The sequence below is a fragment of the Physella acuta genome, unplaced genomic scaffold, assembly GCF_028476545.2.
Source record: "Physella acuta isolate Inbredline_101_S28 unplaced genomic scaffold, ASM2847654v3 ptg000017l, whole genome shotgun sequence".
Lineage (NCBI taxonomy): Eukaryota > Metazoa > Mollusca > Gastropoda > Physidae > Physella > Physella acuta.
Genome location: NW_026731537.1, coordinates 4,498,903 through 4,519,571, shown reverse-complemented (window position 1 = coordinate 4,519,571; position 20,669 = coordinate 4,498,903). Strand labels below are relative to the sequence as shown.

At 45.2% G+C, this 20,669-nt stretch overlaps 1 protein-coding gene across 1 annotated transcript in view; it reads right to left on the bottom strand.

Moving 5' to 3' along the window:
- LOC131939090 (extracellular matrix protein 3) overlaps positions 1–18,362 on the bottom strand; it is a 186,199-nt gene extending 167,837 nt beyond the window's left edge. The window contains exon 1 of the mRNA XM_059297325.1: positions 13,225–18,362. Within this exon, the coding sequence (XP_059153308.1) occupies positions 13,225–18,124 (4,900 nt within the window). The 5' untranslated portion in view covers positions 18,125–18,362. The remainder of the gene's footprint in view (positions 1–13,224) is intronic.
- Between the last annotated feature and the right edge of the window lie 2,307 nt (positions 18,363–20,669).

Below are 20,669 nucleotides of genomic sequence, written 5' to 3'. Positions count from 1 at the left end.
CACAATTTAAATTTGGCTCCAACCGACAGGAAGTTCAATAACTAAAAATAGGACAAACGAAGAAAAACAAAGAAATCAGTCGAAACTGTCGGGGAAAAATCATTCGTTTCAACCGGCTGGAATTCTCTGGGGTACAAGCAGGGCCGATAACCCACGATATTCATCAACCAGTGCTTGCTGCTGAAGGGTACTACAAGACGAATACTTAGAATAAAAAGCTAATTCGGTAAAATAGCAAGTCATCAATCCATTATATATATATATATATATATATATATATATATATATATATATATATATATATATATATATATATATATATATATATATATATATATAATGCCAGTCAACTTTACCTTCCCTAATCGAGCCAGGTACTTATTAAAGCTGCGTGGACTCAAAGATTTCCAGCGATCATGCTTAGTACCTGTCAGAGCTGGATGGACTTCAGGGACTGCCTTCGGGATTGAGCAGGGAAATCGAACTCGAGACTACGGGGCTTGCACTCGCGTGCTCAACCACTCGACCACACCGTCCCATGGTGGTGACAAGGTTACATAACTCACCATGACGTAATGCTACGTGACCGGACCTCGCGATGTAATCTTTACCCTGGGAATTTCTCAACTCGATGTAACCGACTCCCTTACACGTATCGCACTACTCAGCCATGTTCAATCCCACCCCACCCCTAGCCATGCTGCTTCCATCCCCACCCCAAACCTCACCCCCAGGGTCGTCCCCTGGCCCCACAGCTCAAACATTCTAGAACCCATTAAATTTTTTTCTCTTGTTCACATGCTCGCGTTCTGGCCGCTCCAAAATCCCACGAGCTTCTGACGTCATCACTGCGTCATTAACATACAAAAACTTGTTACGCACATATCCGATTATAAAATCATCAGCTGAATCATAAACACCATACGAGCAGAAATATTAAAATTTTAAAATAATATTCATATTCACGTGCATTTATATTTTTTTTTAAACTTTTCTCCTGTTATTTTTCGAAATGTCAGGAGGGAATGACGCATTTGTTTCTGAACTTGTTTAATGTCATATTTAAATGTCTTTTAATAGATCAATATCTAAGGCTTCATCTTCTGTTCGTGTGTATGTACAATAATAATTATATTTGAGAATGAGTGAGAATAATTAAATCTATAAAGCATATCAAAGAATATGTCGAACGGGAAATATTTATTTATTTGTGCACGGAAATTTCTTATATTTCCTAAGAAAATATTTTTTGTGTTTCAATTTCTCCGAATTCCCCCACGTCTCTCCGGATATCTGCCATCCATGCACACATCAGACGGGGGGGGGGGGGGGGCCCATATCAAACCTCGCTCACTCATCGTCCGATACGTGAGTCATACACTTTCACGAGCATAAAAGTCATCTACGTGCCAATATCTCAATCCGCACCGCCCCCACCCCACAAGACACTTCCCCACCCCTCCCCCAAGACGCTTCCCCACCCCTCCCCCAAGACACATCACCCCTAAGACACCTCACACAACGCCCTCCACCCCATCAGAAAAAATTATATTCGAACATGATTTCGCTATAGACTAGGCACGGCGGCATTCTAATTCAGCCAACCTTTGGACCCCATTCAGGGCCCAGCACCGTAATTATTCACACTGAGTTCTTCCCCTTCTCAAGAATCGCAATTGTTGAGGAGGCGGATCCGGGCCATCTAGCTCAGGCAAAAGAGCGATTTCACGTAGGACTGAGGTCATAAACATGAAATCCTAACGATTATTAGTTTCCATGGAGATTAAAAGCGAGATAAAAAGTATTTGGTAGCAGTGAGCGAGGTTATCCCCCGTGATTTTAATGTCACATTGGGCGAAGAGTTAGAGCAGGGTAGTACCGCTGATGGTGGCGAGGTACTAATTTGATGGCGTTGGTGAAGGTTTTGTATCGAAACGTTGTGATTGAAATGAGAAGGATAAAACACAGACATAGCTGTTTTCTGTGGGTCATTTCTTGCTGGGGTGTGAGACTATTGGACCACGGTCTACTTCTCAGAATCTTGAACTCGACTCTGTATAGTCTACGCCAGACTATTGGTACGACAATTGACTCCGGCTAGAACTTTATTTTTCCTGCTCAAACTCTACAGACTCTGTGTAGAATTAAAAGTGTTTGGTTTACTTGTAACTAATGACGAACCAACTTAATCCAGCTTTGGCTAGCAAATGTTGACGAACCAACTTTGACGAACCAACTTTGACGAACCAACTTTGACGAACCAATGTTGACAAACCAACTTTGACGAACCAACTATGAAGAACCAACTTTGACGAACAACTTAGACGAACCAACTTTGACGAACCAACTTTGACGAACCAACTTTGACGAACCAATTTTGACGAACCAACTTTGACGAACAATTTAGACGAACCAACTTTGACGAACAACTTAGACGAACCAGCTTTGACGAACAACTTAGACGAACCAACTTTGACGAACCAACTTTGACGAACCAACTTTGACGAACCAATTTTGACGAACCAACTTTGACGAAAAACTTAGACGAACCAACTTTGACGAACAACTTCGACGAACGAGCTTTGAAGGACCAAATTTCCCGAAACAAATTTAAGAATCCAACTTCTACGAGCCACCGCTTGAAGTGGGACTAGGGGTCAGATATCAGCCCCAGAGTTCTTTGATGCGCCTCTTGCCCCGAGGACTGCTCACCCACGAGTACCGTCAATATCTCGTCAACTCACGCGTGAGCTTAGATTACATTTAGGATGGTAGGGGCGGGGCGGTGGGGGAGGGCACAGAACGGGATAGATCGAGTTAATTGAAAGCATACACCCTCCACCGTCGTCTCCCCTTCTCACACTTGTGTTTAATCCTCTCACCCCTCACCACTCCAACACACACCCTCAACACACATACACACACACAGTCACTAAACCTACTCTACAGAATTAGCAGGACAAGAGCGGCCGTACGATCCAATCACAGTAACCGATATTGACGTGAGTACGGTGGGCCTCTAAAGGTTAAAGGTTAAATCACAATATCCAATCTTCGGCCTACGCATATATATATATATATGTATATATATATATATATATATATATATACATATATATATGTATATATATATATATATATACATATATATATATATATATATATATATATATATATCTTTAGACTCTCTCTATATATATAAACTGAGCTAAAGAAAACACCAATTCTGTGCCAGCCTCCCTGAACAAATGGAGAAATCTGAACGTGATGTTGGTTCTCTATGATTAAGTCATAGACCAATTGTGGTATGTTGGTTCTCTATGATTAAGTCATAGACCGATGTTGGTTTTTCCGTCTAGTTTTTTCGTCCATCCCCTATCGTTCTTACATTCCCACCCATCAACCCAACCCCTCTCCACAATTCCTACTTATTCAAACCACGCCTACAACACCAACCGCAAAACCCTGCCCTTACTTGTTAGAAGTTGAAGACCTTTCACTAATTAATTAATTACCAGCAACTAGGTACTGACCACCTGGTCTTAGGGCACTGACCACTAAAAGATACGAGATCAAAGACGAGCAGAAACTTCTGGTTTTTATGAAACTCTTGAAGTCGTCTGCTTCACTTACACCTGCTGTTTGCAGACGAGAATAAAAACCGTTTTATTGTTGGCCCGTGGGGTGCAGACACCTCCAGAAGGGGGTGGGGGTGGTACTGAAGTGGGTGGGGGTGCGGCGTGTAACAATGTTCCGGCTGGGGTCACCGTGGGACCTGGTGTTGTCAACAACGGAAGTGAATTCATCTGTCAAGTCCACTCCGGCGGTACATCGTTTCGGTGGTTGGACGGACCGCGGGCCAGCGGCGGCGCAGGGCCGCACGGGGCCGCTTGTACAACCCATAACTGTCACATCATATCCCCTTTCTGCCCCGTGATACAACCCGGGGACGGTGCGTGCCCACAGGCGAGGGGTGGGGCGGGGGTAGAGGCAGGGGGTGCATGTTTAAGTCGTCTCCCCTCAGAAATAAAGTGATGCCCAACAGAACCTAAACATAAAAGAACACTCAGCTTAATTAAACCCAGGAGGCTCGCCCATTCACACCCCCTCATCCTACTCCCGGTCCAGTGTTTTACCACCCCACCCCCCAGCGTTCACCTTTGTTACCCCCTCCTCCTCCACCCTTGTACTGCAAACAGAAACAATACCCTCCCCTCCACACTACTAATATTTGATAAAACACTGGGACGGTTGGCGGGTCTGACAAACACCCGCGGGGCTCTAGCATGACAACTCTTAAATCAAAGTATCCTCTCTCTCTCTCTCTCTCTCTCTCTCTCTCTCTCTCTCTCACACACACACACACACACATACACACACAGACACACACACAGACACCACACATACACACACACTCACACACACACCAGTGGCGCCGCCATCAATGTCTACACCAGTCCAGCTCACGAGCAGGACAATATCCGAGTCTATTTGCACGGCCAGTTACCCATCTGAAGCCAACAGCTTTAAGTGAATAACGGGTCAATTTCCGACACCAGGTCTCAGAGTGTTTGACAGACGAGACTGGCAACAGGGGGGAGGGGGTAAAAAGTATCGAAATCAACAATTTTAAATCAAAGGGTTAGTTTTGCTACCCGCTGTTCGATCTATTGAACTTGGAACTGAACTATCAAACTAATTCAATTGAACCCTAAAAGGAAAGTTTTATTTTGTAGCCTGAGTGATGATTCAATGTTTGTGACATTGAAGCTATATTTTGTTTAGCTTTGAATAAAGTAATATTTTCTCCCCTGTATTGACTTTATTGGTCAAATATTTGGTATCGCGAATTGATTTTTCAGACCGATATTTGTTATCGAGTTCTGATTTTTCAGAACGATATTTGGTACCTGAATTGATAGCACCAGACTGGTTTGATAACCTAAATATCAGAGGGTTATGGTCAAGAGGGGTCTCATTGCAATGTAAAATAACATTTTAAAAGACTGACTTTTCAGGTAAAATTAATTTTGCTCGTTCAAGTGGGTTTCTTTATACACTAAATGCACACTTATAATTTGTAAACATTAAAGCTCAAGTTTAGACAAGTAAGCTTTCTCGTGATAAGAAGTGTTTCCAGGTTGATTTGAAGATGCCATTAATTATATGTATACATAACAAGTGACGTGGACCCAAGGAATGACCCGAAGAATGACCCTAAAATTTAAAGTGAGTCTGTGCATAACAAGTCTAGTGACTTGGACCCAAGAAATGACCCAGCCAACAGACAAAGAGAAAGAAAGAGAAAACTCTACCTACAGACAAAAACGACTTGAGCATAGAATTTTTGCTTTTATTCGAATCCCCAGACAATGTTAGAGCCAAGTCCAAATTACCCTGTAACGATGCTTGACAAACGCAGGTTGCAGCGTGGGAACAGTGGCGTCTGCAAGAATGGCGGGGGGGGGGGGGTATGTGTAGGTGTTGTTCACTTGAACAAAACATGCGGTGTTGGTGCCAGAAGATCCAACAAAAGGAATTTACGTCCGTTCAGTGCGGAGGGTTCCCGGAGAGGACGCACATCTCTATGTGCAGCCTGGGTAGCCAGCGAAATTTAAGCCAGAGATTGTGCAGTATGTGCAACTAGAGAATGTGCAGCTACTGAATATGCTGTCAAGGAATATCCTAATTCTGCACGCACCGAACTTAAACCAGGCATAGTGCAGCTAGTGAATTGTGAAGCACGAGAATATACAGACTGTGCACCCATGGAATATACAAATATAAAAAGTACAGGCATTTAGGGAATGTGCAGCTAGGGAATGTGCAGCGTGTGCACCCAGGGAATGTGCCCCCAAGTTGAATTCAGGCATTAAAAAAGTAAAACGTTGCCGGGTCAGGTGCGACGTTAAAATGAGTGTACTGATTAAGGTGAGTAGTTACCTGCTCGCTATCCAGGTAAGATAAAAGGGCGGCGGGGATAAATTTAGAACAGGGGGAGGAATGTTCGCGAAGAGAAAACAAGAAGTGGGGCGTGTAGTGGTATATTAATAATGTTTGGCTGTATTATACGTTGTTTGGATGTCAAACATGGAACGCTATATGTAAAGGCCAATATAGGGGCTAAAGTAGGGGTTAAAGTAGGGGCTAAAGTAAGGGGTCGTCAAGGCCAATGTAGGGGCTAAAGTAAGGGAAGGCCAATGTAGGGGCTAAAGTAAGGACATCAAGTAAGGCCAATATTTGGGCTAAAGTAAGGGCCGTCAAGTACGGAATTTGTAGGGGCTAAAGTAAGGGCTATGAAGAAAACCGGCCTATGAATAAAACGATTCCAAGGCCGCCAGCGTTGAGTGCCAAGCCAGATCCAAAGTTACATTGTCTTTACGGTGAGCTGTAGGTAGGGTTAAACGCACGTTATTAGTGAGCTCAATGTGTTATTAAATGGCCAGTTTTCGTGGGATAGCTATAGCGTTATAAAAAATTTCGAGATTTAAATGTAAAACTACGAAAACTAAAATTTTTTTTTTTAAATGTATCTTACATAAATCTCATATGACAGGCCGCGTCATATAGTTGGGTGGGGGAGGGGAGAAGGGAGGGGATGGGGTCCGAGGTTTACTGCTGTTAAATGTTTCAATGTGGAGATTAGCCCCAAATTTTACATCGTCGTCTTAGCCTCTCGCCTAACTGTTTATCTGCCACTATCTGGATTCCTGGGACGTGGTATCTGTAGCGGGTCACGCTGACACAGGTGTGTGTGGGGGGGGGGGGGGGGAGCTGTCAAAAGTTTTCAGAAACTTTTCTGATTCAAAACCCTGTCTGGTAGATTTCAGATTCCGACTCACACACAGTCTCAGTTAAAAGTAACGTTTGAGATCTGTGCACTTTTTGTGTTTCAAATCAGTGATTCTCAAAGTGGTAGTTCTTCCTCACCCCACCCCCGGGACACGAGTTGGTACACAAAAAAACTGCACCGAACTAAAAAGTAGTACCCACGGAGTCCACACAAAAAAAGACTCGCTTACACAAGATAGAGGCGTGTTTTACAGTTTTAGGCCTACACAAGTAAGTTTATACAACTAGGCTTACAAGAGTAGGCTTACATATGTTAAAGCATTCACATATTTAAACGTACAGTTGATTACCCGACGAATTAAACATTCATTATTGGCCGCAAGCCGGCCTCAAAACGATAAACCTACGTGTGTATGTGTGATTGTCTGTAAACCGTATGTATGTAGGTAACTCACCTGTGAATACCCTCCTTAAATCAATAGGCGCGCGTCTGTGTGTGTGTGAGTATGTGTGAGTACGTGTGTTAGGCAACGGTTGAACAGGCACTGGAGTGAGCGCTAACATAAATTATGAGGGCTGCTTGTCGCGATACTGAGTGCACAAATATATTAGTCTTTTCACACAGATGCTTCTCGGCAGCCTTGAATTGTCGAAACGGTACAGTCGACACATAGAGAAAAAAAACACGGCAGAACTTGATAAACAAAACAATAGAACTCGATTCGTAGCAAGCGCGCGTGTGTGGTGAGTCGTAAATATTTTAACTGGATATGGTGGAGGGTGGTGGGGCGTGAAACAAACATAAAATATTCTGGAACTTGAGAGTTGTCTGCCCGTTGCCCGGAGTGATGGTGTCCCTTACATAACAGTCAGTGCTGGTGGTGTCCCTTACATAATCGTTAGGACCGCGAGGGGGGGGGGGGGGGGGGCGGGCGGGGTGGAAGAATGTGCTGAGTCTGCACAGATTGGCAAAATGGTGATTTGTTGAGCCGGTGGTGGTAATTAGCTGAGGGTGGTTGAGAATAGATTAGCACGACAAGATATATCGTGTACCTGATAGGTGAGCGGAGAAGAAAAGGTAGAACACAAAACTACAGAAGGGACACGGTGCATTCATGTCTAAGGAATATGAGCAAGCACATATCGTTTTAGAGCACACGTACATATATATATGCATATATATATATATATATATATATATATATATATATATATATATATATATATATATATATATATATATATATATATATATATATATATATAGATAGATAGATAGATAGATATATATATATTTTTTTTTTTTCTTGTTAAGAAATCAATTGGTATGCATTGAATAACATACATACTCCTCATTCTCAAACGACACTCTCAGGTGACACGCACTCAGACGACAAACTCAGACGACACAGCTACAGGACACAGTAGTGTAACAGCTTGCTACACATGCAAAAAACAAAGACTCAGCGCTATTAAAACGGAGGATATTCAAACTAGCCTGGAGGGGTAATAGTGTAGGTTCAATTACAATCGGAGGGTAATATCTAGTCATAGTATGGCCGTCCAGTGGCCGTCTAGTGATCGATATAGCCGTATATAGGTAGTGCTGTAGCCGTCCAGTGGCTGTAATATGGCCCTGGTGTGTCATGTTTTGGCCGTCCAGTTATCGTGCCAAAGCCGTCCAGTAGTCATACTGTGGCCGTCCAGTGTTCATTTTGAGGCCGTCCAATGTTCGTCTAGTGTTGGATCTCTGTTTCTAATTTTTTTTTTTTGTATGCCATGCTCCTGGTTCAGTTGAGTAGTTTCGTTAGCCGATGTATGTTTGCGTGGTTTTATTGTTAGGGAACACATTTTCGTGAAAAAAAAAATGTTAACAATAAAAAAAAATATCACAATGGACTTAAGTCATTGAATGGTATTGATCAAACCAGGCTGCTTATTTAATAAACATATGTGCTAATTTCATTCAAGGCAACATATGTCGCATAATGACGCGACCTAGTTCTTCACATGATGTATGTTACAGACGGTGAACTACACAAAGTCTGAAGAACTCGTGTAGTAGTGTGTCGCACCGCCAGAAGAAATATTGTCCCGTGTTGTCTAAAAAAAGCCAAACGCGCGGCCTTTCAGCCTTTTGAGTGTATTCAGTTGTCATTTACAGGGAGATAATTCAAAAACGTCCTTGTAATATTAATCACCGATAACTGAGGCTCCAGGCTTCAACCAGCCCCCCCCCCCCGCCCTTTGCTCATCTAGTGCAGCGTAATGCACCATGGGAGAAAGAATAAAGTCACGTGACAAGCTGCCCAGCGCGTGGCATGCGCTATTGTACGCGATTCTCAAAAGGACAACACGGGTTTTGTGATGGAGTTGTGTGTTGGGGAGGTGTGTGGAGTTGTGTGTTGGGGAGGTGTGTGGGTTGTGTGTGGGCGAGATGTGTGATTAGGTGTGATGGGGAGAGGTGTGTTGGAGTTGTGTGTTGGGGAGGTGTGTGGAGTTAAGTGTGTGGGTCATGTATTAGTGAGGTGTGATAGGTAGAGGGGGGTGTGTCGGAGAGATATATCGGAGAGGTATATTGGAGAGGTGTATTAGAGAAATGTGTTGGAGAGGTGTATTAGAGAGATGTGTTGGAGAGATGTGTTCTAGATTGTGATTAGAGCTGACAGCCCTCTAGACTACACACACGAGTCTGTGGTGACGTAAACACAGACTCAAGATGAGCCGTTTTTTTTTTTGACACCTGGCCCGTGAGCAGATGGCGCGTGCTAGCAACAACAGTAGCGTGTTGTTATTTCCCCTGACAAGCGCAGTCACTCGCGTGTTTTCTATTGCGTCCCCTTTCTCCGACTTGGGTAACCGGCACACTGGTAATATTTTGACTGACAACAGCCGGAAGTTGATTTAAACCCCGCCATTTTGTTTTCGCGAGACATTGTATTGTGTGTAACTGTGGAGGGGGTGGAAAGGGATAATAAAACGAAAGAGAAACTAGGGGCTGAGCAGATGTTTTTTGTTGAAGGTTACTCGGTACTCAACATGGGGATCGTAACTTTTAATTTAAATTAAAAGCTTAAGGGAGACAACAAAAGAACAAAAATTGCTACCATTGCCCTTCTGGAGAATGGCGATACCTTAATCATTAAAAAAAATACTATTAAAAACCTGACATTGAAAACAACAAGTTTAGAGTCAACGAATTTGCGTGCCAATATCCAATCCACTTTTTAAAATGATGGTCTCGCCGTTTCAAGAAATAAATCTAACCTTTATAAAACCCATTTCATATACCAAATAGTAACCGTAATACTAAGTAGTACTCAGTGTAACAATACTGCTAATCGGTATATTGGGTTTACGAATGTTTTCATAAGCGCTATTTAAAGTCTAATGTGTTAGCCTTGTAGCCGTATTTAGCTCGTCGTACGAGCGTATTCATTACACCACCGCCCACATTCCCCGTCATACTGTTGCCGATTCTCGACAATGGCCTACAGTTTCTAAAAAATCTGGCCAACCAAAAGCCGACACAGACGTGAGCACAGCTGCCATCTGACCCAATTGCCTAAATTAGCCTAATTTGAAACTTAAGGTAAAACCTAACGGCGACTAATTAGTCATCGCTCACGTGATACTCCCCGCCCCTGGTTTATGGGACACACGAGCCGAGAACGAGGCTGTGGCCGTAAATCCATTACACTATTGTCTTTCAGGTTTTTAAGGTCAAGGCTTGCCTTTGTACGTATATGTATGTCACTACCGAAGTTTTTTTGTTATTTTTTATTTTTTTGCTTTTTTGTAATAGAGAAAAAAAACTGGCGCTATTGTTATGAGTGATTCAAATTGTATAACACTAATGTCGTCATCAAATTATCTTTAATTAAGCCTATCACTTATTCTTTGATCTTCTGTATCCCCCCCCCCACTCAACCCCCACCCCACTTACGACTAATGAAACATCAGATCACTTATATCCCCGTCATTCACATCTTTATTTCTACTTCCGCTTTATGACTCAGAAATTTCACACCGTCGCCGAGGTGTCGCATGAGACGAGAAATCTCGCCACAGCGAGAGGAACCAGCGCCGAGAGACCTTAGATACGAAATGTACAACAAACACGACAGGGGAAGTAAATGCCCTTTCTTTTTTCCTCGGTTTCATCTTATCTAGAAGAGAAATGACGTCATCATTAATAGTGTAGAGTGCCGCAGCAACAGGCCAGCGTTTAAGATATTGGTTGAAAGCCATTGGATGAGAGGAGGGGTGGGGGTGGGGATAAAAAGATGGAAGAGATATTTGCAGAGCGTCAACATACGAAGTTGATTTGTTTTAAAAGTGGGAACGAATGTCTTTTTTATCCGGCTATTTAAAAAATAAACAAGAGCTGTTTCATCATCGTGACCAATTTAGATTTATTTCCAAGACACACGCTTCAACTTAAGTTCTTGGTCAGAGATAAAAATATGATGAGATTGAGAACACTAAAAATAATATGTATATATATATATATATATATATATATATATATATATATATATATATATATATATATATATATATATATATATATATATATATATATATATATATATATATATATATATATGACCTAAAGTATGTCAGGATATCTGTTGGCCACTTGAGTACGCGACTTAGTCACAGGAGCAGATACCAATAATAGTCCAATCAATTAACCTTTAACCTTTTGTATGTTAGTGCTTGCTTTTTCCCCCCAAGATCTCAGTTTACCAATAATTTATTTTCACACTGGGGCAGGGGAGGTAAACAATACACGGGGTTGCGGTCAGCAAAGGTCAAGGTTCAAGTGGCCAGGCGGAAACAGTGCAAGCGATTGCTGATGCCAAATTGGCTTAGTGCGGGCACCGTGGTCTGGTGACTGATGACCGGGGTCAATATTTCCGATAACCGGACAATTGTTCCGGCGTTATTTAAGACTGGGACAGAGATTATTTTACTATGATAAATTTAGTGTTACTACTTGCTTTTGTGTGGGACGGAGTGGTCTTGCGGTAGAGAGCTAGACTGCTAACCCGCAAGTCTCGAGTTCGAATCCGGGTTCAAGTCAGTAGACCGTCCCTGAGCCCACCCAATTCTGATGGGTACCTAACTCAAGTTAGGGAAAGTAAAGGCGGCTGGGCATAGTGCTGACCACACTGTCTCTTTATATGCCGAGGTCACAGAAACAAGTGAACTCTACTAACTACTTCAATCAATTCACTTGCCCCATAGACCGTCAGGTCATAATTTTAATTATGAAAAGTCTTGTTTGTTAATATTTTTTTTTTGCTATGCCCTACACAACGTGTCTGATTCACACTAACAAAAATATTGGTCATTAAACAAAAGTATTGTCTGACGTGTGAAAAAAATATACCCGTTTATATAAATATGAAATACGTAGTTTCAATCGTGCACCATATCTAAGTACTAGTAGTGTCATCGCTATTAATAGTTGCACGAAAGTAATATGTGGGTGTTATAAGTGCTGGCTCATGCTTTAACCTTTTTTTTTTCAAATCCAGACCATTCAACAAGTTGATTCCCGTCCCTCCCCCCCCCCCCCCCCGCCCACTAACACCACCCACAACCCCCCCCCCCCCTTCCACCCCCCCCCCCCATTTTTTACGCTAACCTCGTACATCGTCGGTACACTTTACTAGTTCAGCGCCCCCTTCCCCCATCCAACAAACCCCCCATGCATCAAGCCGATCAATACACCCCATGGGGATGATCTTAGAGGAGCGACTTCTGGAGCCATTCATGTCACCCCCCCCCCCCCTTTCCCCACACCACAAACAGAAACTAAATCAAAAATATGACCATGATCAATGCTGCCCGCGATACTCACGGAGATAAACTCACTCCAAATGGCCCGTTTACTAAAAAAGTATTAATAATAAAACGCGCTGTGCCGACGGTGAGGACTGGCGAGAAAGTAGTGACGTCAAACACGAGTTTATAGTGATGAATCACGAGTGTTTGTTCATCAACTTTGGACGCGAGTGGTTGATGGCGGATTGCTGGGGGGGGGGGGGGGGAGTTGTTACCAATGTAAACAAATCGAGAATGTGATAACAAGATGGACAGGAGAAAATGGAGATGAGAGGTTGACGACTTAAGATGATGGACATTGATAGCGATCTGCTGCGGAATCGTGCCGGGGTTAGGATTTTCGGGTATTACCGAAAGCGAAAATCTAATTTAAAAACCCAACGCCTGTCCTTATGGAAGTGTCGGCGTGTCAAGAGTTTGTAAAGATGTGAGAATGTGAGTTGTCGCGTTTTTTACGTGATCCACAACACAAACAACATGTGTCGGCCAATCTGGTGGTGTTGATGTCGAGGGGCATTATGGGTACAGATCTGATTAGTAAGGTAAATTGGTTAACAAGTGGAATGGAATCCTTACCTTGAGTCCAGGTGGTGATGTCGTTCCCTCCGTAAGCACGGTTGATGATGTAACCATGCTTTGGAGGGGAGGTAAGTGAGTAGTGGATCTTGTCGTTGACGTATTCATCCTCCTTGATGCTTAGAATACGACTGCTAAATCTAAATCCAAGATGGTCGCCTTCCAATCTTGTAAGGTACGACGCGCCTTTGTTTACCTTCACAATGTGAAACTGGTTGATGTTTGGAAAAATTTGGATGGTGACTGTTTGGGGGTTAACGGTCGGCTCGGCTTCGGGGTAGGCGTAGAAGTCGGGGTGGGTGCCGTCCGACACGGTGAAGCTGAAGCTGTCGTTGCTCGACTCTGAGCCGTCGTGCTGGTAGCTGATGTGTTTGTTGGTGAGGTCTGCGGCCGTGAAACTGGTGACGTCGCGAGATAAGGTGTGCAACAGGACACCTCGGGATGGTGGTGTGGTGATGGTGACGATCACGTTGGATGGATCGGTGTCACGATCTTCGATCCTCAGCTCTAACGGCGTGATCACCTTCACGCCGCCTTGTTTGATGTGTAACGACTGCGAGATCACCAACGGCTTTCCGTTTTCTACATCGCTGACGGACACTTGGACAACAGCGATGATGCGGTTGGTGGAGTCATTGACCTCTAGTTCAAATCCGTCCACCACCATCTCCTCCTCCCCTGTGTAGACGTACTGGATCCTCCTGGCGTTGAGCTGGGAGTCTGTGAACCTGGACACAGGCAGCCCCGGCGTGCTCACAGATTCTAAATGCCCTCGACTTGGCGCTCGCTTGATGATGAACGTCAACGATTCACCAATGATTTCCCCAGCGCCGAGGTTCTCGGGACTCAAGACAACCTCACCGGATTGGTATACGTCCAGTTTGGCGCTGTGGACCTTGGGTAGAGTCGCCTCGATGCTGTCCACCTCCACGTAAAAATTCCGATCGTTCAGATAATTCAGCTGGTCGGTGATGTCGAACTTAATCAAGTCCCGGACGCCTTCTAAGTCTGTGTGAACGTACTCAATCTTTTGTTTATCAATATCCCTCTGCGTGAAGCTCTGATCCTGTGTTAAATTCGTCACCACGTTGTCGTCGACTTTCCTCAGGTATCCGTACTTGGGCTCTTGTTTGATGTAGAATAAAATCGTGTCTTTTCTAGAGTCCTGGTCCACCGCTTTCAAGACGGTGTTCGTAATCTTCTTCGCCCGTCCGGGACTGATTTTTAACCCCGCGTTGACCACTAGCTTTGGCGCTTCGTCGTCTAAGGACATAATTTTGATGTGGACGGTCTTGGTCAGGTTGTGGACGCCGTCGGTCAGGCAGAAGGTGAAGGAGTCCTCTGTGGTGTCGCTGTCGTCGTGGTCGTACCCGATGGTGGAGTCACCGGAAATGTCGTCTAGTGTGAAGCTGTCGATCTTGAAACTCCCGCCCCGGGTCTGACGCACGACTTTGCCGTGTTTCGGCGGCTCGATGATGACGAACGTGTGCTGGTCAAGTGGGAGGTCAAGGTCGGTGACTTTTAAACTGGGGAGGTCAATTCTCATGTTCCCGCCCTCTATGACGAGAAACTGACCCAGAGAGATCTCGGGGGCCTCGTCGTTGGCCGGGCGGATGGTGACGGCGAACACGGTGGTGGGGGAGCAGCTGACCGCGTCACAGCAAGACAAGCTGAAGGCGTCGTCCACCGGCTCCCGCTTCCGGTGCAGGCTCTGGACGAAGTTCACCTGCCCGGCTCTCAAGTTGGCGATGGTGAAGGACGATACAGGAATACCTCGGGTAGACTTCTCGTGGCTGGCCGCGTCAATCTCCAGGTACCCGTTCTCCGGCTGCCTCTCGATAAAACACAGGATGTCTCCGTCCTCCGTGTCCTGGTCCGTTGCGTCCAGATGACGTGGTAAAATGGCGGCCTTTTGACCTTCGGAAACCTCAAAGGGAATCCCCAATGAAACAACAGGCGGGATGTTATCCACGGGCAGAATTCTCACCTTTACCGAAACTTTAGCGGCGTTTTTATTAAAGATGGTCGTCTTCTCAAAGTCTAGAACCGTCAGTTGAAAAACGTCAACTTTTTCGCTGAAGCCGATCTCTCCGCCCACATGCTGGTACACAACAGTACCGGAAATCAAATTCCCGAGCGTGAACTCCCGAATCTTTTTCCCACTCTGAATAATCTCCCCTTCTGTAGGATGCAGCTCTAGTTTGAAGGTGACGTTCGAGGGGTTCTCGCTGCCGCGGGCTATCTGTATCTTGTTCAGGGACACGGAGCCTTTCTCTGGCACCTCCAGGATCACCTCGGACAGTCCAGACTTCAAACTGACCGGGACGGATTTCTTCGGCGCCGCATTTTTCACTTTGACCTTGACCGTGGTTTGAATGTGATAAATGCCGTCCGTGACGTCGAGCGTAAACTCATCGTCGCCGTGTTTCCCGTTTTGGTTCTGGTACGTGACGCGGCCCTCTTTGATGTGACTTCTGGTGAAGTAGTCTCCCTTCTTCATCTTGTTGTTGCCGTACCTGACCAACCCGTGCTGCGCATATTTCTCCAGGTAAAACTTCACATCCACGTCGCTGGGTACGTTGATAGTATCCAAGGTCAAGGCCACCGTCTCGCCCTCACCGACGGTCAAACCTTTGTTGCGAATTTTGAAGCGGTGGAATTCGATGGCGTCCAGAAATATGATGAAAATTTGATCTTTTTGGGAATTTCCGTTTTTATCCTCCACGTCGAAAACGAACTGAAGGGTACGGCTAATCAGACGGTGCTCTAAGGCCGGGGACAGGTAGCAGATCTGGTCCTCATTGACCTGCTTCTGCGTGAACGTGCGTAACGACTGGCTCTCCCCGCAGAGCCGGATATATCCGGTCTCCAAAGCCGTGTTCTCGTCCGTGTCGAAGACCTGTTTGGTGATGACGTACTTGATGTCGCGAGGGTTGTAGCCCGAGTTCTTCTCGTAATTGAGGTACCTGCGGCCGAGCTTGACCTCGCCGGTCTGCGACACGACCATGTTCAGCTCCACCTCGTTGGCCAGGTGCGGCGGCACCGTGTCGAACGGGTGCACCTTCACGGTCAGCTGCTTCACCTCAGACCTGTTGGGAGGCTCCCCGCCGTCCAGTAAATAAAACCTCATCACGTCTGTGCTCATCTTTGAAGACCTCGGCGCCTCCAGTTTGTAGAATATCAGCCCGTTGATGATGTCGCTTTGTGTAAACTCCTCCACCGTTTGTTCGTAAAATCCGTTGTTCAGCTGCCAATCTTCCGGGAACTCCGGCGCCTGGAATTGGCGTTTCATAATGACGCCATCTTGCGAGAAAGGTTCTTTAAGGATAAATTTCACTTGTGAACTATCGCTGTCTGTGTCACTTGCGCTAAGAATAGAAGGAGTTATTTTTACCAGTGGGTTTTCATAAACTTCTAGGCCAACGTTTATATTTAGAATCGGGGATTCGTCGTCTTTTGGTGAAATCCATATGGGGAAGAGAAATTGGAATGAGTTGCTGCCATCTGTTAAGCCCAAGATGACGTTATCGGAGTAGGCGTCGGAATCGTCGTGTTTGTAGCTGACGGCACCTGCGTCCAGGTCGTCTGCCGTGAAGTATCGTCTGCCGTCAGGGATTATAAGACGTCCGTGGTTCACCCCGGAAAAGACCCAAATTTTGACATTACTGGATGGAGTTTTGGATATTCTTAAATTTGTTTCGCTACTTAACGCCGCATCCTTGCCTTCAAATACTTTTAAACCTCTGTTGAGGAGGATTGTGGGAAAGTTCAATCCCAGGAGTCTGATTGTGATTGTGAGTATAAATGGAGCCGACGCTTCACCATCGGCGTCAATGACTCGCATTTCAACGCGGTATTCTTTTGGTAGGTTCATCGTAGGCGGGATAAAAGCAATCTTTAATTCTTGAACATCGCGTTGGTTAAACCATGTTAGTTTTTGTTGGGGGTCGTCGGTGCTGATGAAGTACCCGTCGTCTGTAGCAGAGCTGTTCACCAAGCTGAACGTGAGCAGATCTGTAGGAGTCTCGTCATCCCCTGCCGTCAAGACATCCGGTTTTAACGGAGTCAGCACCAACTGAGACACTTCCATGGTGAGTTTCGAACTCGAGCTAATGAAAGGTTTCCGGTTCTCGGTCCCCGCTGCTATAACTACAAGTTTGTGGAAATATTCCTGTCTCAACCTCTGGCCGTCTCGGTTGTAGATCTGTACGAGGAAGGGGATGTAATCCTTGCTGGGGAAGTCGTCGCCCCCGTTATGAAAGTACTGGATGCCTTTGTTTAGAAACTCCTCACAGTCCACCATTTGCAGGGAGCTGCTGTCGTTTGAGACCAGTCCGTACCTAGGCAGGCCTGACGTCAACGGCAACAACGACAGCCGGCATTGGTCCTGGTTCCTGTCATACGTGAACTCCAGCGAGGATTTGTCTAGAAGTGTACTCACACTTGACCGCTTTTCTACGCGCAGGGGCGTGTTTTTTGAGACCACCTCGAGGGGCGTGGGCGCCACTTTGACGTGTAACGCCACTGGAATGATGGCGGGTTGATTGGGGGAGCCTCGTACGACATGGAGCCTAATGACGTCATACGACGGCAGACGAACGCCGAAATGCGTGTACGTCACCTCCTTGGGGCCGAACCGACACGGGAATTTGGAAGGGGTGAGTCGCCCGGGTCTGGGGATTAACGGGTCACTGTCTAGCACCGCCACGGTACACGGGTCGCTGGCCGTGACGTGAATGTCAAGGTCGCTGGTTCGGACATACGTCGAGCGTCCAACCGGCGCGGTCAGACCTCGGTTGGTGATGTTGAAGCTGGTGTCGGGCGTGAACCCCGATACAGTGAGTACTAAAAAATGGACACAAACGCACGCGCACAACGTGTTACTCACAGCTCGAAGCATGTTAGACTCGCTTCACCTGCTCGCCTCGTGAAATGATGCAACAAAGTGCTTTAACTCGCCGTGTCTGAATCACACACTACACATTACATCCGTGTGAACACCACATCCTAGGGTTAGAACATTGTATCAATCCTCACGAGAAACACAAGGTACTACCATTTTCAGAATCCAGAGGAAAAAAAATCACCGTTACAACCTATATCAACAATCGCTTGTTATCTCTCTCCCCCCTATCCGCGTGTGCGACCATCCACATTCTACTTCCGGATCAGTCAGATTTGCATAGGTTTGTACACAAACACCGCGTGACCATAGCCTCGAAGCGACGACTCAGCCAATCGCGTGCTGGCTCAGCGCGGCGGAGTGCCGCCTCTTTCGTGCGCGTCGGATGAATGGTTTGCGCGCGAGGGCCCGGCAGATGAGCCGAGTCGCACGGCGTGTCCCCACTTGATGAGTACATTGTTAGAGCTCGCTGTGTGGTATGGATGTGATTAGCTGATCACAAACACTAGCCTTTGTTGAGCTCGGCTGTCGGCCATTCTATACTTATCACAGATGGTGTCACTGAATCATTTTGTTAGCTAAATCTTCATTCAGAATCAAGAAAAATTAGGGTTGTTTTTAACTAGTAGTCTACATGCTATGTGTATATATATATATGTTTTTGTTCTAGATAATTGTTGTTCGTTATCAATGAACAACATATCTAAAACACGACGTATGCAGTGTTTCTTCCAGACTTTTTTTCTCCGAGGAAGGGGGGCACTTGATATTTTCGGGGGGGGGGGGCGGTCTACATTTTCCGGGGGGGGGGGGGGCGGAGGACACTAGTAAAAGTCTATGTTTACTAAATACCATCTCGTTCGGGGGTGGGGGGGGGGGGGGGCGAAAAGAGGCTTGGAAGAAACTCTGGATGTATGCATTTTAAAATTAACTTTTCGTAGAGTCTTATCTGCATTAGTCCTTTTGTCTAAGCCGTCCGCTTCTGTCTTGGTCTGTCATCAAAAGGTACTAGGGGAGATCACTCTATTAATTCGCACACAAATTTAGAAGAAAAACAAAACGTCTTTAAAATAAGGTTATTTGATACGATTCGCCGTTTATTAAATGGCATTTCATAACTCTAATTGGGGGTCGTCCATAAATGACGGTGTGTTATGAGTGCTGGGGGGGGGGGGGGGGGGCAGAGGCGTAGCTAGGGGAGGGCGAGTGGGGCGGCCGCCCCGGGCGCCGACCCAAATGGGGCGCCAAAATGGGTAGGACCAGCATGAATAACTATATATATAGCCTGTATATAAATGGAAGGGGGGGGGGGGCAAAAATTTATAGTTCGCCCCGGGCGCCGGAATGTGCCGCTACGCCTCTGGGGGGGGGGGGGTCAGATGGTGTGACGTCACTTTTTTGCATTATAAAAAAGCTATGTTAGAACACGAGTTTTAGTCGTTATTTCGCGTTTTAGAAAACGGTTTTAATAAATTGTAATAGGATGTGATAAAAATACTTCATGTCGACAGTTTTGGAAAAATATCGATGTTTTAAGAAAAATTCAACAGCAATTTTGAGGAGGATTGTAGGCTAGGGTTGTTTTAGGGGGGGGGGGTGTCTGGCTTTTTGTGACGACGTGTGACGGAGGGGAGGGGGGAGGTAAAAATCGTCCAAAAAAGCGTGACGTCATTTATGGATGACCCTTTGATAATAAATATGATGATTTATTTCCCCTCAATACTACAATGTAGCCAAGTCAATCTAAGGGTAATATTGAGTAGGGAATGTATGTAAGGGAAATGCTGCTGTTATATTTGGCTGTGGGGTGGTTTGTTAAAATCTCTGTTATCAACGTTTCTTCAACTGTTAAAATATATTTAGACGTAACGACAAGACAGATAAGCTCCTGTCGCTACTCTATATACATATTTATAAACCTAGCCTCTTCACCCCACCCTAAAATTCCTTACACAACTGTACAATCCAAATACATTTCACAACAATGCACAACACTATAACTTAAATAATGGGACGGCGGCGTGGTTAGGCGGTAGAGAGATAGATTACTACCCCGAAATTCTAGAAGTTCGAATCCGGGTTAGTAGTCAGTAAAATGTCCTGGAGTCCAACCAGCTTTAACTCACGTTAAGGAAACAAAGGCGGCTGGACATAGTGCTGACCACACTATCCCTTTATATGCCGAGGTCTCTGAAACAGATGAATTCTACTTCATCTGCCCATGTGTCTTGGGCACGAACGCAAAAGAGGATGATGATGAGACCTCAAATATATCACACAACAGTATAACACAAATACATAACACAACAGCATAATCTAAATGTATTACTCGACATAATTACCCCAACATTTCTGTAGTGTTAACGGTAGTTGAACTCTGGTTTATTTGACATGATGATTAAAGTGGCTATCTTTTAATGATGGTATAGGATGGAGTGGCTATCTTTTAATGATGGTCTAGGATGGAGTGGCTATCTTTTGGTGACGGTTTAGGATGGAGTGGTTATCTTGTGATAATTAATTTTTGACAATCACATTAATA